We start from the raw sequence: 18,474 nt of genomic DNA, 5'->3' as shown, positions 1-18,474 counted from the left end.
ATGGTCAACTCCTGTTGTGGCTCCGTCTGCTCTGACCAGGGCTGTGGCCAGGAGACTTGTTGCCGCCCCAGCTGCTGCCAGACCACCTGCTGCAGGACCACCTGCTGTCGCCCCAGCTGCTGTGGCTCCAGCTGCTGCCAGCCTTGCTGCCGCCCCACCTGCTGCCAGACCACCTGCTGCAGGACCACTTGCTGCCGCCCCAGCTGCTGTGGTTCCAGCTGCTGTGGTTCCAGCTGCTGCCGCCCCGGCTGCTGCATCTCTAGCTGCTGCCGGCCCTGCTGTGGGGGTTCCAGCTGCTGTGGCTCCAGCTGCTGCCAGCCTTGCTGCCGACCCACCTGCTGCCAGACCACCTGCTGCAGGACCACCTGCTGCCGCCCCACCTGCTGCGTGTCCAGCTGCTGCCGCCCCTGCTGTGGGGGTTCCAGCTGCTGTGGCTCTAATTGCTGTGGCTCCAGCTGCTGCCAGCCTTGCTGCCGCCCCACCTGCTGCCAGACCACCTGCTGCCGGACCACCTGCTGCCGCCCCACCTGCTGTGTGTCCAGCTGCTGCCGCCCCAGCTGTTGCTAGACCCCCTGCCACCACCCACCAACCTGCTCTAGTGGCTCTTGCTGCTGCTGAGTGCCCTGACCTGCACCCTGCTGTTTTCATCAGCCAATCTCCTTCATGTCGTCCAACTGGGAGCTGAATCATGTGAGGCCAACTGTAAAACCTCAGCTCCCGGTGATTTTTCAACTGGTTGGCCTTGGAATATACCACCCCACCGCCCAATTCCCTCCCACCTCTTTCTTATGATGTCCATCCCAAGTCAGTACAAAGGTTGTATTTTCCCTGATATACGATAACATATCATCCCAACTGATGTATCTGTTACTGCCAGATGTTCTGTATGGAGATGTTTCTATATAGCAAATAAATCTTAACTTCCCAGGCATTAAATATAAAGAATCGTGTCTCATTCTTTTTTCCTTCGTGAATGGTCACCCTTAGCTGCCAGGTCTTCTAATTCTCTGCACAAAGAGGAGATCATAGCAGGCCATTTCAGGATTTTCACTTCTATCACCTCAGTCCTTCCCACACTAACAGTGTAGGATGGTGGCTTACAGCAAGCGCCTGGAACTCTCTGCGGAGGGCTCAGTCTACGTGAAGGAGCAGATCGCAAAGGACACAACAGGGAAGGCACGTGCCCGGGAGAAGCGTTCAAACGGTGGCCAGTAGTTGGTGCATAAGTGCTCTAGCCTCTATCCCCTCTAGTGGGACATGTGAGACCAGAGGGCCTCAGTAGCACTGAACGAACCCCCGATGCCCACAGGACTCACCTGCTGTTGAAATCAACCTGGATTGGTTTCTACCCTTCCCTGGATCACTTCACAGTATCCCTAGAGCACTACTTGGGACCACCTCCAAGACAATCTACTTGGTCTCAAGCCTCTGTTTTGAGCTCTGACCCTGAGGTCGACCTGACACCAGTGTTCCAAGTCTCAGTAACAGTGCCTTCAAACATTTCCCTATGATATGAACGGTCACTGGGTGACACCGTGGGCTCTTGACCTGATTCTCCGCTGAACCACTGAATCTTTTCATAGGATGCTGTTGCTTCTCACAGTTTGTGCACACTTGGTTTTAGACTTCCTGTGTCCAATTCTTGGAACATCATATATCCCAAAGGACCGCAGACACTCCCACGAATAAAACAGCTCGCCATGTTAGGAAGTGTCTCTCTCAAGGAGGCTATGCTTGAGGCGGACCGCATCAAACTGTGATTCTCACGTTGCATTCAAAACACCAGAGCCGACAACGGGTATTCCTGCATAAGTACTGCAGAAGGAAGGAGGTGCTCTCAGGAGACCCAGTGTAAAGCGGAGTCAGCACAGGGCAGTAAAAGAAGCTAAGACAAAGGGTGCTTTCAGTTCAACTCACCCCCGTATTCTGACCCACACATGAGGGGTGTGTACCGGGCCACTGTGACTTGCTCGTCACAGAGGCGAAGGGGTTAGGCCATTGTACTCCTACATCACTTTCACTACGTTTTGACACCCTTTGATGGGTGGAACGGATGGAGAGGAAGAACTCCAGGTGTCCCCCACCCCAGAGGCCGAGACCCTTACCTACAGTGTGCGATCGGTGTGAGCCACTCATAGTCCATACTCACACTACCTTGTGGATGAGGGCATGTATGGCAAAGAGCATCAGAATGGGATATTGTATACCTACCCCTGGTTCTGCTCATGTCTGTGGATTTCTCTCACTAACCTTGCTCCATGTGGTTTGTCTCAGTTTCTGTAAAAACCTACAGCAGGAGGTTTAATGGGCAGTTCCTGTCTTCCTTTAGCTTACTTGCCTGGTGTTGTGACCAAGGTCCCCATCCCTGAGAGTTCTGAACCCATGGGTCCTATGTCCTCTTCAGGCTACACTACTTGCCCATCTGCAGTGAATGCCGGGAATAGGAATACCACAAATGCCCCTGCAGATCACCTGAATGCTAAAACTATTCCCTGTGGCCCCTGTAGCTCCTAACGTTGACTGCTGCCTTCCTGGCACTAGAAACCCAAAGGGATAAGGTGGCAGCCAGAATTTTACCTCCAATCAGAACTACCCACGTGCCTTCCAATGAGCTTTCCTGTCTTAGAGCTGAGACCTCTAGAGGCACACAGCCTACAATTATGGTAGAAGGAGGCACAAATTCCCCCTAGTGGATCATTCAGATGAAGGTAATGGGGAAAGTTCTCCTTTAACTCTCACATCTAGATCAAGGTATTTAAATAGGGGACATAAAGGATCGTGGGTATCCAGCAGTGAGTTCAACTGAGATCCCATGTCCAACAGCCTGCAAACCCATGAGTATTCTAGCTTCTGCTGAACCAATGGCCATAGAGTTTTGGAAGAAGGATGAAAGAATTTCTATGATATGTACTCATGCAGCCCTTCAACCTAGAGGACTGGCCTCTCCATTTATAGGTTAATGGTTTCTAGGTCTGCTAATAGCCTGACTCTGCCAACTGCGTCAGGGAACATGACTTTCCATTGGATCAATGACCTCAGCCTTTGTTCTTTATTCTTATGTTCTTTTAATTCCACACACACACACACACACACACACACACCCCTATATAAGGAATAAGGAATATAAGGAATATAAGGAATGAAGACCTTGGTCACTGTGCCAGGCAAGTCAGCTAAGGAGCAGAGAAGCCGACCATTAACTCTCTACTTGTAAGTTTATATAGAAACTGTGACAAACCACCTGGAGCAAGGTTAATGACAGAAATGCACAGACATGGGAAGAACCAGGGGTAGGTGTATATGTCTGTGTGTGTTTGTGTGTGTGTGTGTGTGTGTGTGCGCGCGCACGCGCGCGCGTATGCACGCGCACACGTATGCACGCGCACACGTACGTGTAGGCTTTTGCGTATATGAGGGTGAAACTGAGTTGGCTGCCTATATCCTATTATGAGGGAAACCATGCTCTATTATCCATATTGATAGATCCCTGAGGGTCACATATCATTCTGCCCCCTTTGTCATTCCAACCTTGTTGGCAATCACATAATTATACCCACATTACTTCCTTCAATTAAGTCCTGCACATGACTCAGTCATTCAGAGCTATGACCATCCCCATTCTTCCTAGGGAGCACAGTTTGGTCACAGTATTCCCTACCACAACCTCTAACTTTAGACAATAGGCACTCCTCTCCCAAGATGCTGCTGACACTGGTACTTGATGATTCCCTAACAGCGTGGTAAAGAGAGTGCCCCAGACCCTCCTAGGGAATGGCTACGTGGGCTTTGTGACCTTATGACTATATCCATTTCAGCATTTCTATTTCTCTCTGCACCTTCTGATCCCTCCCTTCTCAACCGTGTGGGCCGTGGCCCTAGATAAATCTGTACCGGTTACCTACTGTTATGTAACATTACCTAAAAATTTAGTAGCTCAGAGTGACACTCAAATTTATTTTCTCTGTTTCTGTGGATCCAAAATCCAGGTACGGCCCACCCAGACTCTCCATTTCATAGGGTTTCACAAGTCTGCACTCAAAGTGCTGGCTGGCACTAAGGTCTCATCTAGGTACGGTCTGGGGAAGAATCCACTTCCAAGTTCACTTATGTGGTCATTGGCAGGATTCAATTCCTCGCAGTCCACAGGAGGGAGGACCTCACTTCCTTGCTGGTCGTCGAATGAGACTGCGCTCAGTTCTTTGCTGCAAGGATCTCTCCCACATAGCGCCTGGCTTTATCAAAGCCAGTGAGAGAGGGAGAAAGAGCTGGCATTAAAATGAAAATCACAATCATTTGTAACTCAGTCACTCGATGTTGTCATATCCTGTGGATAGAAGCAAGTTACTCAAGGGGAGGAAATTACATGAGACTCTGAACACCAAGAGGCTGAAATTATTGGGCCACCTTGGAGGCTTCCTACTAGAACCATTACATAATTGAGTGAAAGAATCCAAACACATACGTAGTAAGATTTCCTTATATAAAATGTGAAAACATTTAAAACTAAACTCTATTGTTTCGGGGTTACACCTAGGTAATAAAACTATAAAGAAAATAGATGAAATGGTTACTTGAGAAATCAGCATACTAGCCATCTATAAGATGGAAGGAGAATTATGACCAAGAAAAGACATATGAAGAGGCATCTTGATAGCAGTGTTCCATTTCTCGACTCAAGTGTTGTGTATATAGACGATTTGCTCCATAATGATTTGTATTTATATGTTTTACACGTTTTAGTATATGTATGTTTTCCACAATATGAAATTTTTTTGAAAACCAGGAGGAACTCGATTTCTTACTCTGTTTATGTTATTAAAAATGATGAGCTTAAATGAAAGTTGGTTACCCTACCATGAAAGTAATTGGTAATAGCTATCATAAACCTTGGTACTTTGTTAGGACAGGTCTGATCTAGTGATACCTGCATCAACATTAGCATGTGCCAAGCTAAGTGGAGGACAGAACAGAAATTATACTATATTATCATTTGTTTGGAGTTCTAGATCAAAACAATGTGACGGTAAGAAATGTATTGAGACGGCAATTGCCTCTGGTACCAGGAAGACAAGTATAGGGACAAATGACAAGTGGGGACTTTTTGGTCTAAGGGCATGTTCTTCTTCTTGATAAATGTGGGGATTACATGGATGTGCATCAGTTTTTGAAAACGTATCACACTGGATGAATACAGGCAGGATTTGTGCATTCCAATGTGTGTAAATTTCACCTAAAATCTTTAGTAAATCGTAAAAGTAAGTTAGAAATGGTGACTACAATTATTTATGAATAAAATCTACATCTTTACTAAACTGTCATCTTGGCTAATTTGCCTAAAACACAACTCTTTACTTAAATTACACTACTATTCCCACCTCTGATGTAACTGTTTCATATTTTATTACAGTTGTGTGTGTGTGTGCGTGTGTGTGTGTGTGTGTGTAATCTTTTCAGTTAACTGTAAATACCTGGGTAGGAGACTCCACATCACATCTGTAATGCCAGTAACTGTCAATGTGTGTATCTCAACAAATCCACTCAACATATAGGCTTTAAAACCTGGCAGTAATTTGAGAGAGGCACTTCCCCAATGCTAAAATGAACAGAACAAAGTAGTAGCTCTCTAAGTGTGGTCTTCCCGGATATGTCTCAACCATATGTAATAAGTCTTTCAACAGATTTGCTGTGTGCTATGTTGGACTATCACAAAACGGAGAATAAGCAGAAATAGTAACTGAAAGAACCCGAACTGACTACAATCCATTCACATTTGAAATAGATCCAAAAACTGTTTGCTGTAGATTTGCCAGCGAAAGGTAAATCCTCAGGAGAGGTACTTGCTGAATATTCAAACTTGGTTTTGTTTTTTTTTTCCAGAATTGATGCAGAATAATTTTATTAAGAATAAGATAAGAAACAGGGAGAAGATGGAGGCGCAGGAGTACGCTGGGCTCACCTCGTCCTGCTGATCACTTAGATTCCACCCACACCTGCCTAAATAACCCAGTAAACCACCAGAAGACTAGCAGAATGGACTCTCTGGAGCCAAGCATAGACAAGAGGCCCACAGAAGAGGGTAGGAAGGGCGGAGAGGAGGTGCGGGCTACACGGACTGCCGGGAGTAGCCGGGGCGGTGGAGGGGAAGCCCACCCGGCAAGGCAGAGCCCCCGAGCCTGGCTTGCAAAAGCAGAGGGGCTGGACTGCGTGAGTTCTGACAGCCAGCGGGACTTAACATCTGGCATGTTATAAGTCAACAGCTCTGCTCGGAGAGAGGGAGGGCGAGAGGACACCGGGAGGGAGAGGTGTTGAGCCCTGGAAGACAAGAGCTCAGCTCGGCGGGGAACAAAGGCGCTGGCCAGCGCCATCTCCCTCTCCCATCCCCCAGCCAAAACCCCAAAGGGAACCAGTTCACCGAACTTGCTTGCACTGCACAAACACCCAACGCTGTGCTTCTGTGGATCCATGCCTCTGACGGGTCGGCCTCCTTCTCTGATGCTGCAGGGCCCCTCCCTCAGGGGACCACCGACAGCAAAGCGAGCTGAGCCCGCCCCTCCCACCCCTGTGCACCTTGCGGATCCACCCCGGTTAATATGCCAGATCCCATGAAAGCAGCACAACAAGCCTGGCAGTGTGCAAGTAGCCCACACAGGGGGGCCACTCCACTCCACAGTGAGTCCTGCCCCTGGGCGAGGGGAAGATAAGGTACACACCAGTCTGACTTTGGCCCCAGCGGTGGGCTGGGGACAGACATCGAGTCTGACTGCGGCCCCGCCCACCAACACAAGTTACTCCACACAGCACAGGGGAAGTGCCCTGCAGTTCCGCACCACCCCAGGGACTATCCAAAATGACCAAACGGAAGAATTCTCCTCAAAAGAAGCTCCAGGAAGTGGCGACAGCTAACGAATTGATCAAAAACAATTTAAGCAATATAACGGAACGAGAATTTAGAATAATAGTCCTAAAATTCATCGCTAGGCTCGAAAAAGTGTAGAGAACAGCAGAGAATCTATGGCTACAGAGATCAAGGGACTAAGAAATAGGAGGAGCTAAAAAAAAATGCTATAAATGAGGTGCAAAATAAAAGGGAGGCGACCACAGCTCGGATTGAATGGGCAGAGGAGAGAACAGGTGAATTAGAAGATAAAATTATGGAAAACGAGGAAGCTGAGAAAAAGAGATAAAAAAATCCAGGAGTGTGAGGGGAGAATTAGAGAACTAAGTGATGCAATAAAACGCAACAATATCTGTATACTAGGAATACCAGAAGAGGAAGACAGACAGAAAGGGGCTGAAGGTGTACTTGAAGAAATCATAGCTGAGAACCTCCCTGATCTGGAGAAGGAAAAAGGCACTGAAATCCAAGAGGCACAGAGAACTCACTTCAGACGTAACTTGAATCGATCTTCTGCACGACATATCATAGTGAAACTGGCAAAATACAAGGAGAAAGAGAAAATTCTGAAAGCAGCTAGGGATAAACACGCTCTAACATATAAAGGGAGACCGGTAAGACTAGTGACAGACCTATCTACTGAAACTTGGCAGGCCAGAAAGGAATGGCAGGAAATCTTCAATGTGAGGAACAGAAAAAATATGCAGCCGAGAATCCTTTATCCGGCAAGTCTGTCATTCAGAATAGAAGGGGAAATAAACGTCTTCCCAAACAAACAAAAACTGAAGGAATTCATCACCACTAAACCAGCCCTACAAGAGATCCTAAGGGAGATTCTGTGAGTGAAATGTTCAAGGACCACAAAGTACCAGAGATATCGCTACAAGCATGAAACCTACAGACATCACGATGACTCTAAACCCATATCTATCTATATTAACACTAAATGTCAATGGACTAAATGCTCCAACCAAAAGACATAGGGTATCAGAATGGATAAAAACAACAAAACAAAACAAGACAATACAAAACAAAACAAGACCCATCTATTTGCTGTCTACAAGAGACTCATTTTAGACCTGAGGATATCTTCAGATTGAAAGTGAGGGGATGGAGAACTATCTATCATGCTACTGGAAGTCAAAAGAAAGCTGGAGTAGCCATACTTACATCAGACAAACTAGACTTTAAATTAAAGGCCGTAACAAGAGACGAAGAAGGGCATTATATAATAATTTCAGGGTCTATCCATCAGGAGGAGCTAACAATTATAAATGTCTATGCACTGAATATGGGAGCCCCCAAATATATAAAACAATTAATCACAAACATAAGCAACTTTATTGATAAGAATGTGGTCATTGCAGGGGACTTTAACACTCCACTTACAGTAACGGAGAGATCATCTAGACACAGGATCAATAAAGAAACAAGGGCCCTGAATGATACATTGGATCAGATGGACTTAACAGATATATTTAGAACTCTGCATCCCAAAGCAACAGAATATACTTTCTTCTCGAATGCACATGGAACATTCTCCAAGATAGATCACATACTGGGTCACAAAACAGCCCTTCATAAGTATAAAAGAATTGAGATCGTACCATGCACACTTTCAGACCACAATGCTATGAAGCTTGAAATCAACCACAGGAAAAAGCCTGGAAAACCTCCAAAAGCATGGGGGTTAAAGAACACCTGACTAAAGAATGAATGGGTCAACCAGGCAATCAGAGAAGAAATTAAAAACTATACGGAAACAAATGAAAATCAAAATACAAGAATCCAAATGCTTTGGGATACAGCGAAGGCAGTCCTGAGAGGAAAATACATTGCAATCCAGGCCTATCTCAAGAAACAAGAAAAATCCCAAATACAAACTCTAACAGCACACCTAAAGGAAACAGAAGCAGAACAGCAAAGACACCCCAAACCCAGCAGAAGAAGAGAAATAATAAAGATCACAGCAGAAATAAACAATACAGAATCTAAAAAAGACTGTACAGCAGATCAATGAAACCAAGAGTTGGTTTTTTGAAAAAATAAACAAAATTGATAAACCTCTAGCCAGGCTTCTCAAAAAGAAAAGGGAGATAATCCAAATAGACAAAATCGTGAATGAAAATGGAATTATTAAAACCAATCCCTCAGAAATACAAGCAATTATCAGGGAATACTATGAAAAATACTAAGTCCTGCCAACACACTGGAAAACCTGGAGGAAATGGACAAATTCCTAAGCACCCACACACTTCCCAAACTCAAACAGGAAGAAATAGAAAACTTGAACAGACCCATAACCAGCAAAGAAATTGAATCAGCTATCAAAAATCTCCCAAAAAATAAGAGTCCAGGACCAGATGCCTACCCAGGGGAATTCTACCAGACATTCAAAGCAGAGACAATACCTGTCCTTCTCAACCTATTCCAAAAAATAGAAAGGGAAGGAAAACTTCCAGCATTGCTTTGATTCCTAAACCAGACAGAGATCCAGCAAAAAAAAAAAAAAAAAAAGAAAGAAAGAAAACTACAGACCAATATCCCCAATGAATATGGATACAAAAATTGTCAATAAGATACCAGCAAATCGAATTCAACAGCATATAAAAAGAATTATTCACCATGATCAAGTGGGATTCATTCCTGGGCTGCAGGGCTGATTTAACATTTGCAAATCAATCAATGTGATACATCACATTAATAAAAGAAAAGATAAGCACCTTATGATCCTGTCCATCGATGCAGAAAAAGTATTTGACAAAATTCAGCATCCTTTCTTAATTAAAAGCCCTCGAGAAAGTCGGGATAAAAGCAACATACTTAAACATCATAAAAGCCATCTATGAAAAGCCCACAGCTAGCATCATCCTCAATGGGGAAAAAATGAGAGCTTTCCCCCTGTGATCAGGAACACGACAGGGATGTCCACTCTCACCACTGTTGCTTAACATAGTGTTGGAAGTGCTAGCATCAGCGATCAGACAACAAAAGGAAACATCAAACATCAAAATTGGCAAAGATGAAGTCAAGCCTTCACTTTTTGCAGATGACACGATATTATACATGGAAAACCCAAAAGACTCCACCAAAAGTCTGCTAGAACTGATACATGAATTCAGCAAAGTCGCAGGATACAAACTCAATGTACAGAAATCAGCTGCATTCTTATACACTAATAATGAAGCAACAGAAAGACAAATAAAGAAACTGATCCCATTCACAACTGCACCAAGAAGCATAAGATACCTAGGAATAAACCTAAACAAACATGTAAAAGATCTGTATGCTGAAAACTATAGAAAGCTTACGAAGGAAATTGAAGAAGATATCAAGAAATGGAAAAACATTCCTTGCTCATGGATTGAAAGAATAAATATTGTTGAAATGTCAATACTACCCAAAGCTATGTACACATTCAATGGAATCCCAGTCAAAATTGCACCAGCATTCTTCTCGAAGCTAGAACAAGCAATCCTAAAATGTGTATGGAACCACAAAAGACCCCGAATAGCCAAAGTAATTTTGAAGAAGACGACCAAAGCGGGAGGCATCACAATCCCAGACTTTAGCCTCTACTACAAAGCTATAATCATCAAGACAGCACGGTATTGGCACAAAAACAGACACATAGACCAATGGAATAGAATAGAAACCCCAGAATTGGACCCACAAAAGTATGGCCAACTAATCTTTGACAAAGCAGGAAAGAATATCCAACGGAAAAAAGACAGTCTCTTTAACAAATGGTGCTGGGAGAACTTGACAGCAACATGCAGAAGGATGAAACTAGACCACTTTCTTACACCATTCACAAAAATAAACTCAAAATGGATGAAGGACCAGAATGTGAGACAGGAAACCATCAAAACCCTAGAGGAGAAAGCAGGAGAACACCTCTGTGACCTCAGCCGCAGAAATTTCTTACTTGACACATCCCCAAAGGCAAGGGAATTAAAAGCAAAAATGAACTATTGGGACCTCATGAAGATAAAAAGCTTCTGCACTGCAAAGGAAACAATCAACAAAACTAAAAGGCAACCAACGGAATGGGAAAAGATATTTGCAAATGACATATCGGACAAAGGGCTAGTATCCAAAATCTATAAAGAGCTCACCAAACTCCACACCCGAAAAGCAAATAATCCAGTGAAGAAATGGGCAGAAAACATGAATAGACACTTCTCTAAAGAAGACACCCAGATGGCCAACAGACACATGAAAAGATGCTCAACGTCGCTCCTCATGAGGGAAACACAATCAAAACCGCACTGAAATACTACCTCACGCCAGTCAGAGTGGCAAAAAGGAACAAATCAGGAAACTATAGATGCTGGCGAGGATGTGGAGAAACGGCAACCCTCTTGCACTGTTGGTGGGAACGCAAACTGGTGCAGCCTCTCTGGAAAACAGTGTGGAGGTTCCTCAAAAAATTAAAAATAGATCTACCCTATGACCCAGCAATAGCACTGCTAGGAATTTACCCAAGGGATACAGGAGTGCTGATGCACAGGGGCACTTGTACCCCAATGTTTATAGCAGCACTTTCAACAATAGCCAAATTATGGAAAGAGCCTTTAAATGTCCATCAACTGATGAAAGGATAAAGAAATTATGGTTTATATGCACAATGGAATACTACGTGGCAATGAGAAAGAATGAAATATGCCCTTTTGTGGCAACATGGATGGAACTGGAGAGTATTATGCTAAGTGAAAAGAGTGTAATGCTAAGTGAAATAAGTCCTACAAAGACAGATACCATATGTTTTCACTCTTATGTGGATCCTGAGAAACTTACCAGAAGACCATGGGGGAGGGGAAGGGAAAAAAAAAAAAAGGTTAGAGAGGGAGGGAGCCAAAAGATAAGAGACTCTTAAAAACTGAGAACAAACTGAGGGTTGATGGGGGGGGGGGAGAGGGGTGGGTTCGTGATGGGTATTGAGGAGGGCACCTGTTGGGATGAGCACGGGGTGTTGTATGGAAACCGATTTGACAACAAATTTCATATTAAAAAAAGAATAAGAAACAAAAATAAAGCAATGTCTTCCACAAGATAAGAGCATCGGGAGAAATAAAAACAAACATACATGACACCAAGGTTAACACTTCATGAACTATGAAGCATGGCAGTGATGGGAACCATACAGATAATTGTCTGCCACGGTTGTAGGGTAGAGGACGTGATCCAAGGTAGAAACATCCAAAAGAATCCAGTCCAGGGGCTAGAAATCAGCAACGTCATATAAATCTACAGCTGTCCCCTTTGCTCAAAACTGCCCCACAAAAGAGGGCCTTTTCTTCTTGTCACATGCAGATCATTACTCATGCCACTGATCATTGGAAGAAATGCACAACCAAAAATAGGACTGCCCTTATCCTACCTGCTAGGGGATACAGGAGGGAGAGTACGAAATGTAATTGCAAATGCCACCTATCACAAGACAGCCCACGGTGGAGGAAGATGAGGAGAAAGTGGTCAGGAAGATGCCAGTGGGTGTGAATCAGGAGGAAACACAGACCAGATAGAATTCATCACATCCAGAAAAGAAATTTTGTTTCCCACAAGTTTAAACCATTACATGCACAAACATTATTGTGTAATCTGATAATTAGTTAATATTAGGTAAACAAACACAAGGAAGATGTGTTGACAACTCACCACGGACGGGCAGTATATAAGAGGCCATGGCACGAGGAGACGTCAGACTCAAGCCCCTCACTCTCCTGGAAACCATCCCAGAACCTCCACCCTCTGACACCATGGTCAACTCCTGTTGTGGCTCCGTCTGCTCTGACCAGGGCTGTGGCCAGGAGACTTGTTGCCGCCCCAGCTGCTGCCAGACCACCTGCTGCAGGACCACCTGCTGTCGCCCCAGCTGCTGTGGCTCCAGCTGCTGCCAGCCTTGCTGCCGCCCCACCTGCTGCCAGACCACCTGCTGCAGGACCACTTGCTGCCGCCCCAGCTGCTGTGGTTCCAGCTGCTGTGGTTCCAGCTGCTGCCGCCCCAGCTGCTGCATCTCTAGCTGCTGCCGGCCCTGCTGTGGGGGTTCCAGCTGCTGTGGCTCCAGCTGCTGCCAGCCTTGCTGCCGACCCACCTGCTGCCAGACCACCTGCTGCAGGACCACCTGCTGCCGCCCCACCTGCTGCGTGTCCAGCTGCTGCCGCCCCTGCTGTGGGGGTTCCAGCTGCTGTGGCTCTAATTGCTGTGGCTCCAGCTGCTGCCAGCCTTGCTGCCGCCCCACCTGCTGCCAGACCACCTGCTGCCGGACCACCTGCTGCCGCCCCACCTGCTGTGTGTCCAGCTGCTGCCGCCCCAGCTGTTGCTAGACCCCCTGCCACCACCCACCAACCTGCTCTAGTGGCTCTTGCTGCTGCTGAGTGCCCTGACCTGCACCCTGCTGTTTTCATCAGCCAATCTCCTTCATGTCGTCCAACTGGGAGCTGAATCATGTGAGGCCAACTGTAAAACCTCAGCTCCCGGTGATTTTTCAACTGGTTGGCCTTGGAATATACCACCCCACCGCCCAATTCCCTCCCACCTCTTTCTTATGATGTCCATCCCAAGTCAGTACAAAGGTTGTATTTTCCCTGATATACGATAACATATCACCCCAACTGATGTATCTGTTACTGCCAGATGTTCTGTATGGAGATGTTTCTATATAGCAAATAAATCTTAACTTCCCAGGCATTAAATATAAAGAATCGTGTCTCATTCTTTTTTCCTTCGTGAATGGTCACCCTTAGCTGCCAGGTCTTCTAATTCTCTGCACAAAGAGGAGATCATAGCAGGCCATTTCAGGATTTTCACTTCTATCACCTCAGTCCTTCCCACACTAACAGTGTAGGATGGTGGCTTAAAGCAAGCGCCTGGAACTCTCTGCGGAGGGCTCAGTTTACATGAAGGAGCAGATCGCAAAGGACACAACAGGGAAGGCACGTGCCCGGGAGAAGCGTTCAAACGGTGGCCAGTAGTTGGTGCATAAGTGCTCTAGCCTCTATCCCCTCTAGTGGGACATGTGAGACCAGAGGGCCTCAGTAGCACTGAACGAACCCCCGATGCCCACAGGACTCACCTGCTGTTGAAATCAACCTGGATTGGTTTCTACCCTTCCCTGGATCACTTCACAGTATCCCTAGAGCACTACTTGGGACCACCTCCAAGACAATCTACTTGGTCTCAAGCCTCTGTTTTGAGCTCTGACCCTGAGGTCGACCTGACACCAGTGTTCCAAGTCTCAGTAACAGTGCCTTCAAACATTTCCCTATGATATGAACGGTCACTGGGTGACACCGTGGGCTCTTGACCTGATTCTCCGCTGAACCACTGAATCTTTTCATAGGATGCTGTTGCTTCTCACAGTTTGTGCACACTTGGTTTTAGACTTCCTGTGTCCAATTCTTGGAACATCATATATCCCAAAGGACCGCAGACACTCCCACGAATAAAACAGCTTGCCATGTTAGGAAGTGTCTCTCTCAAGGAGGCTATGCTTGAGGCGGACCGCATCAAACTGTGATTCTCACGTTGCATTCAAAACACCAGAGCCGACAACGGGTATTCCTGCATAAGTACTGCAGAAGGAAGGAGGTGCTCTCAGGAGACCCAGTGTAAAGCGGAGTCAGCACAGGGCAGTAAAAGAAGCTAAGACAAATGGTGCTTTCAGTTCAACTCACCCCCGTATTCTGACCCACACATGAGGGGTGTGTACTGGGCCACGGACTCGCTCATCTTAGTGGAAAAAGCGGTTGGGCCTTTGTGCTCCTACGTCACCTATCGCTACCTGTCAACATCCTTTGGTGAGTGGAAAGGATGGAGAGGAAGAACTCCAGGTGGCCCCCACCCCAGAGCCTGAGACAGTTACCTGCAGATAGTGCGTGGTCAGTGTGAACCACGTGTAGCCCACACTCGCACTACCTTGTGGATGAGGGTATGTATGGCAAAGAGAATCAGAATGGGATATCGTATACCTACTCCTGGTCTGCCCGTATCTATGCATTTCTCTCAGTAACCTTGCTCCAGGTCGTTTGCCACAGTTTCCATAAAAACCTAGAAGATGAGAGTTAATGGGCAGCTTCTCTCCTCCTTAGCTGACTTGCCTCGTTCAGTACCAAGTTCCCCATTCCTGAGAGTCCTGAACCCATCGTTCCTGTGTCCTCTTTAGGCTATACTATTTGCCCATCTGCAGTTAATGCCGGGAATAGGAATACCACAAATGTCCCTGCAGATCACCTGAATGCTAAAAATATTCCCTGTGGCCCCTGTAGCTCCTAACGTTGACTGCTGCCCTTTTGGCAGTAGAAGTCCATGGAATAAGGTGGCAGCCAGGGGTTTAATTCCAATCAGAACTTTACCATGTCCCTTCCAGTTAGTTTTCCTGCCTTAGAGCCAAGATCTCTAGTTGTACACAGCCTACAATTCTGGTAGAAGGAGGCACAAATTCCCCCCAAAGGATCATTGGGATGAAGGTAGTGGGGAAACTTCTCCTTTAACTCTCACATCTAATCAGTATATTCAAAAACGGACCATGAAGGATTGTGGGTATCCAGCAATGAGTTCAACTCAGATCCCATGTCCAACAGTCTGCAAACATATGAGTATTTCAGCGTGCTCTGAGACAATGGCTGTAGATTCCTCAGGCAAGGATTAGAGAAATTCTATGATATGCACTTGCCGTTGTCCTTCACACCCAATGGCTAACAGACACAAGGAAAGATGCTCGACATCACTCATCATCAGGGAAATACAAATCAAAACCGCAATGAGATACCACCTCACACCTGTTAGAATGGCAAAAATTAACAACTCAGGAAACAACAGATGATGGAGAGGATGTGGAGAAGGGGAACACTTTTGCACTGCTGGTGGGACTGCAAACTGGTACAGCCACTCTGGGAAACAGTATGGAGGTTCCTGAAAAAATTAATAATAGAGATTTCCAAATTATGGAAAGAGTCCAAATGTCCATTTGGTCCTAACCATCCTATTGATGGGTTAATGGTCTGAAAACAGCATAGTCTGCAAACTGTGTCATCGATCATGGCTTTCCATTCGATCCATAATCTCAGCCTTTGTTCTTTTATTTTTTTGTAAAAAAAATTTTATTTATTGATTTTAAGAGAGAGAAAGTGATAGAGAGTGAGCACACAAATGGGGGAGGGGCAGAAAGTGAGAGGGAGAAAGAATCCTAAGCAGACTCTGCACTGTCAGTGTAGAAGCAAACACAGGTCTTAGTCTCACGAACTGTGAGACAATGACTTAAGCCAGCCAAAATCAAGAGTCAGATACCTAACCAACTGAGCCACTGAGGCTCCCCTGTTCTTTTATTCTTAAGCTCTTTTAAATACATGTGCACACACACACACACACACACACATATAATTGTACCTTAGTTGTCTGCCCCATTACCTACTATGTGGGACATCATGCTCTCTTATCCATACTGATAGGTCCCTGAGGGTGACACATCATTCTGCCCCCTTTGTCATTCCAACCTTGCTGGCAATCACATAATTATATCCACAGAACTTCCTAAAGTTACATGTCCACCTGGATTCTGCCATTCAGGGATAATATCATCCCTGTTTTTCCTAGGGAGCATAGTTTAGCCACTTCTATCTGATTTTAGAGAATAATCACTACTATCTCAGTACCTAGCTGACAGTGATACTTGATGATTCCATAATATCTTAGTAAAGAGAGTACCTCCTGATATCTCCAAGGGAACATAGCCAGTTAGGCTTTGTGACTTTATAACCTTATTTGAGCATTTCTACTTCTCTGCACTTTCAATCCCTCCCTTCTCACCTGAGTGTGCTGTGGCCATAGATAAATCTATACTGGTTATCTACTGTTATGTAACATTACCTCAAAATTTAGCTGCTTAAAATGACTCTCATTTGTTATCTCATTTCCATGGATCAAAAACCAGGCAGAGCCCACCTAGAGTCTCCAATTCATGAGGTTCGCTAGGTTGCACTCAAGGTGCTAGCTGGCACTGGGGTCTCATTTGAGGATGCGACTGGGGAAGAATCCACTTCCAAGCTCACTTATATGGTCATTGGCAGGATTCAATTCCTCGCACTCCACAGGAGGGAGGACCTCACTTCCTTGCTGGTTGTTGAATGAGACTGTGCTCAGTTCTTTGCTGCAAGGATCTCTCCCACATAGGACCTGGCTTCATCAAAGCCAGTGAGAGAGAGAGAAAGAGTTGGCATTAAAATGAAAATCACAGGACTCCTGGGTGGCTCAGTAGTTAGGCATCTGACTTCGGCTTGGGTCATGATTTCACTACTCATGAGTTCGAGCCCCATGTTGGGCTCTGTGCTGATGGCTCAGAGCCTGGAGCCTGCTTCAGATTCTATGGTCTCCCTCTATCTCTGCCCCCCACCCCCACTTGTGTGTTCTCTCTCTCTCTCTCTCTCTCTCTCTCTCTCTCTCTCAATAATAAATAAAAATATTAAAAAATGAAAATCACAATCTTGTAACTTAATCACTTGATGTTGTCATATCCTGTGATTTAGAAGCAAGTTACTCAAGGAGAAGGAATTACATGAGACCATGAACACCAAGAGGCGGAAATCTTTGGGCCTTCTAGGAAGCTGCCTACTAAAACTCTTATATAATATTGAGTGAAAGAATCAAAACACATTTACACTAAGAATTTCTTCATATAAAAATTCAGGGGGCATCTGGGTGCTCAGTGAGTTAAGCGTCTGAATTCAGCTCAGGTAATGATCTCACAGTTCATGGGTTCAAGCCCCTCATCATGCTCTGTGCTGACAGCCCAGAGCCTGGAGCCTGCTTCAGATTCTGTGCCCCCCTCTCTCTCTCCCCCTCCCCTACTCACACTCTGTCTCTCTCTCTCTCTCTCTGTCTCTCAAAAAAAAAATAAATAAATGTTAAAAAAATTTTTTTAATTCAGCAACATGTAAAATGAAACTATATTTTTAGATGTGAATACCCAGGTAACAAAACTGTGAAAAAATAAATTAAAGGTTACTTGAAAAGTGAGTACAGTAATCATCTGTAGGGTGGGAAAAGGATTGTGTACAAGAAGAGACATATCAAGAACTTTCTTAGGAGTAACAATGTTCTATTCCTTGACTCAAGTTTTGGGTATATAGATATTTACTTCATAACTATTTTTTAAATCATGCATGCATAGTTCATCTGCTTTTCAGCATATGTGCATTTTATATAATATGAAAGAATTTTTAAAAATTTGGGGTGGGCTGAAATGCACATTCTGTTTAAGATTTAAAATGAAATATGAACTTACCCTTTTCTTACATCATACACAAAAATAAACTCAAAAAGGATGAAAGACCTAAAAGTAAGACAGGAAACCAACAAAATCCTAGAGGAGAAAACAAGCAACACCTCTTTGACCTTGGCCACAGCAACTTCTTACTGGATGTGTCTCCGCAGGCAAGGGAAACAAAAGCAAAAGTGAACTATTGGGACCTCATCAAGATAAAAAGCTTCTGCACCGCAAAAGAAACAATCGACAAAACTAAACGGCAACTGACAGAATGGGAGAAGATATCTGCAAATGACCTATCGGATAAGGGGTT

General features: G+C 45.0%; 2 protein-coding genes across 3 annotated transcripts; both read left to right on the top strand.

Annotated features, from left to right (window-relative positions):
• LOC122233452 (keratin-associated protein 4-2-like) lies at positions 1-689 on the top strand. Its single transcript, XM_042965628.1, has one exon. The coding sequence runs from the start codon at positions 1-3 to the stop codon at positions 565-567; it is 567 nt and encodes a 188-aa protein (XP_042821562.1). The 3' UTR covers positions 568-689.
• Positions 690-11,347: 10,658 nt separating this feature from the next.
• On the top strand, positions 11,348-13,346 carry LOC122233450 (keratin-associated protein 4-2-like). Of its 2 annotated transcripts, XM_042965626.1 has the most exons (2): positions 11,348-11,355; positions 12,789-13,346. In XM_042965626.1, exons 1-2 carry the CDS (start codon positions 11,348-11,350, stop codon positions 13,222-13,224), a joined length of 444 nt encoding a protein of 147 aa, XP_042821560.1. In that variant the 3' UTR covers positions 13,225-13,346. The 2 variants fall into 2 exon arrangements, with proteins under 2 accessions (XP_042821560.1, XP_042821558.1); XM_042965624.1 differs by lacking the exon at positions 11,348-11,355 and having other exon boundaries at positions 12,626-13,346.
• Positions 13,347-18,474: the final 5,128 nt, after the last annotated feature.

The sequence above is a fragment of the Panthera tigris genome, chromosome E1 (assembly GCF_018350195.1).
Source record: "Panthera tigris isolate Pti1 chromosome E1, P.tigris_Pti1_mat1.1, whole genome shotgun sequence".
NCBI classification, from domain to species: domain Eukaryota; kingdom Metazoa; phylum Chordata; class Mammalia; order Carnivora; family Felidae; genus Panthera; species Panthera tigris.
Note: the sequence above shows the minus strand (reverse complement) of the source record. Positions and strands in the feature narration are given on the sequence as shown.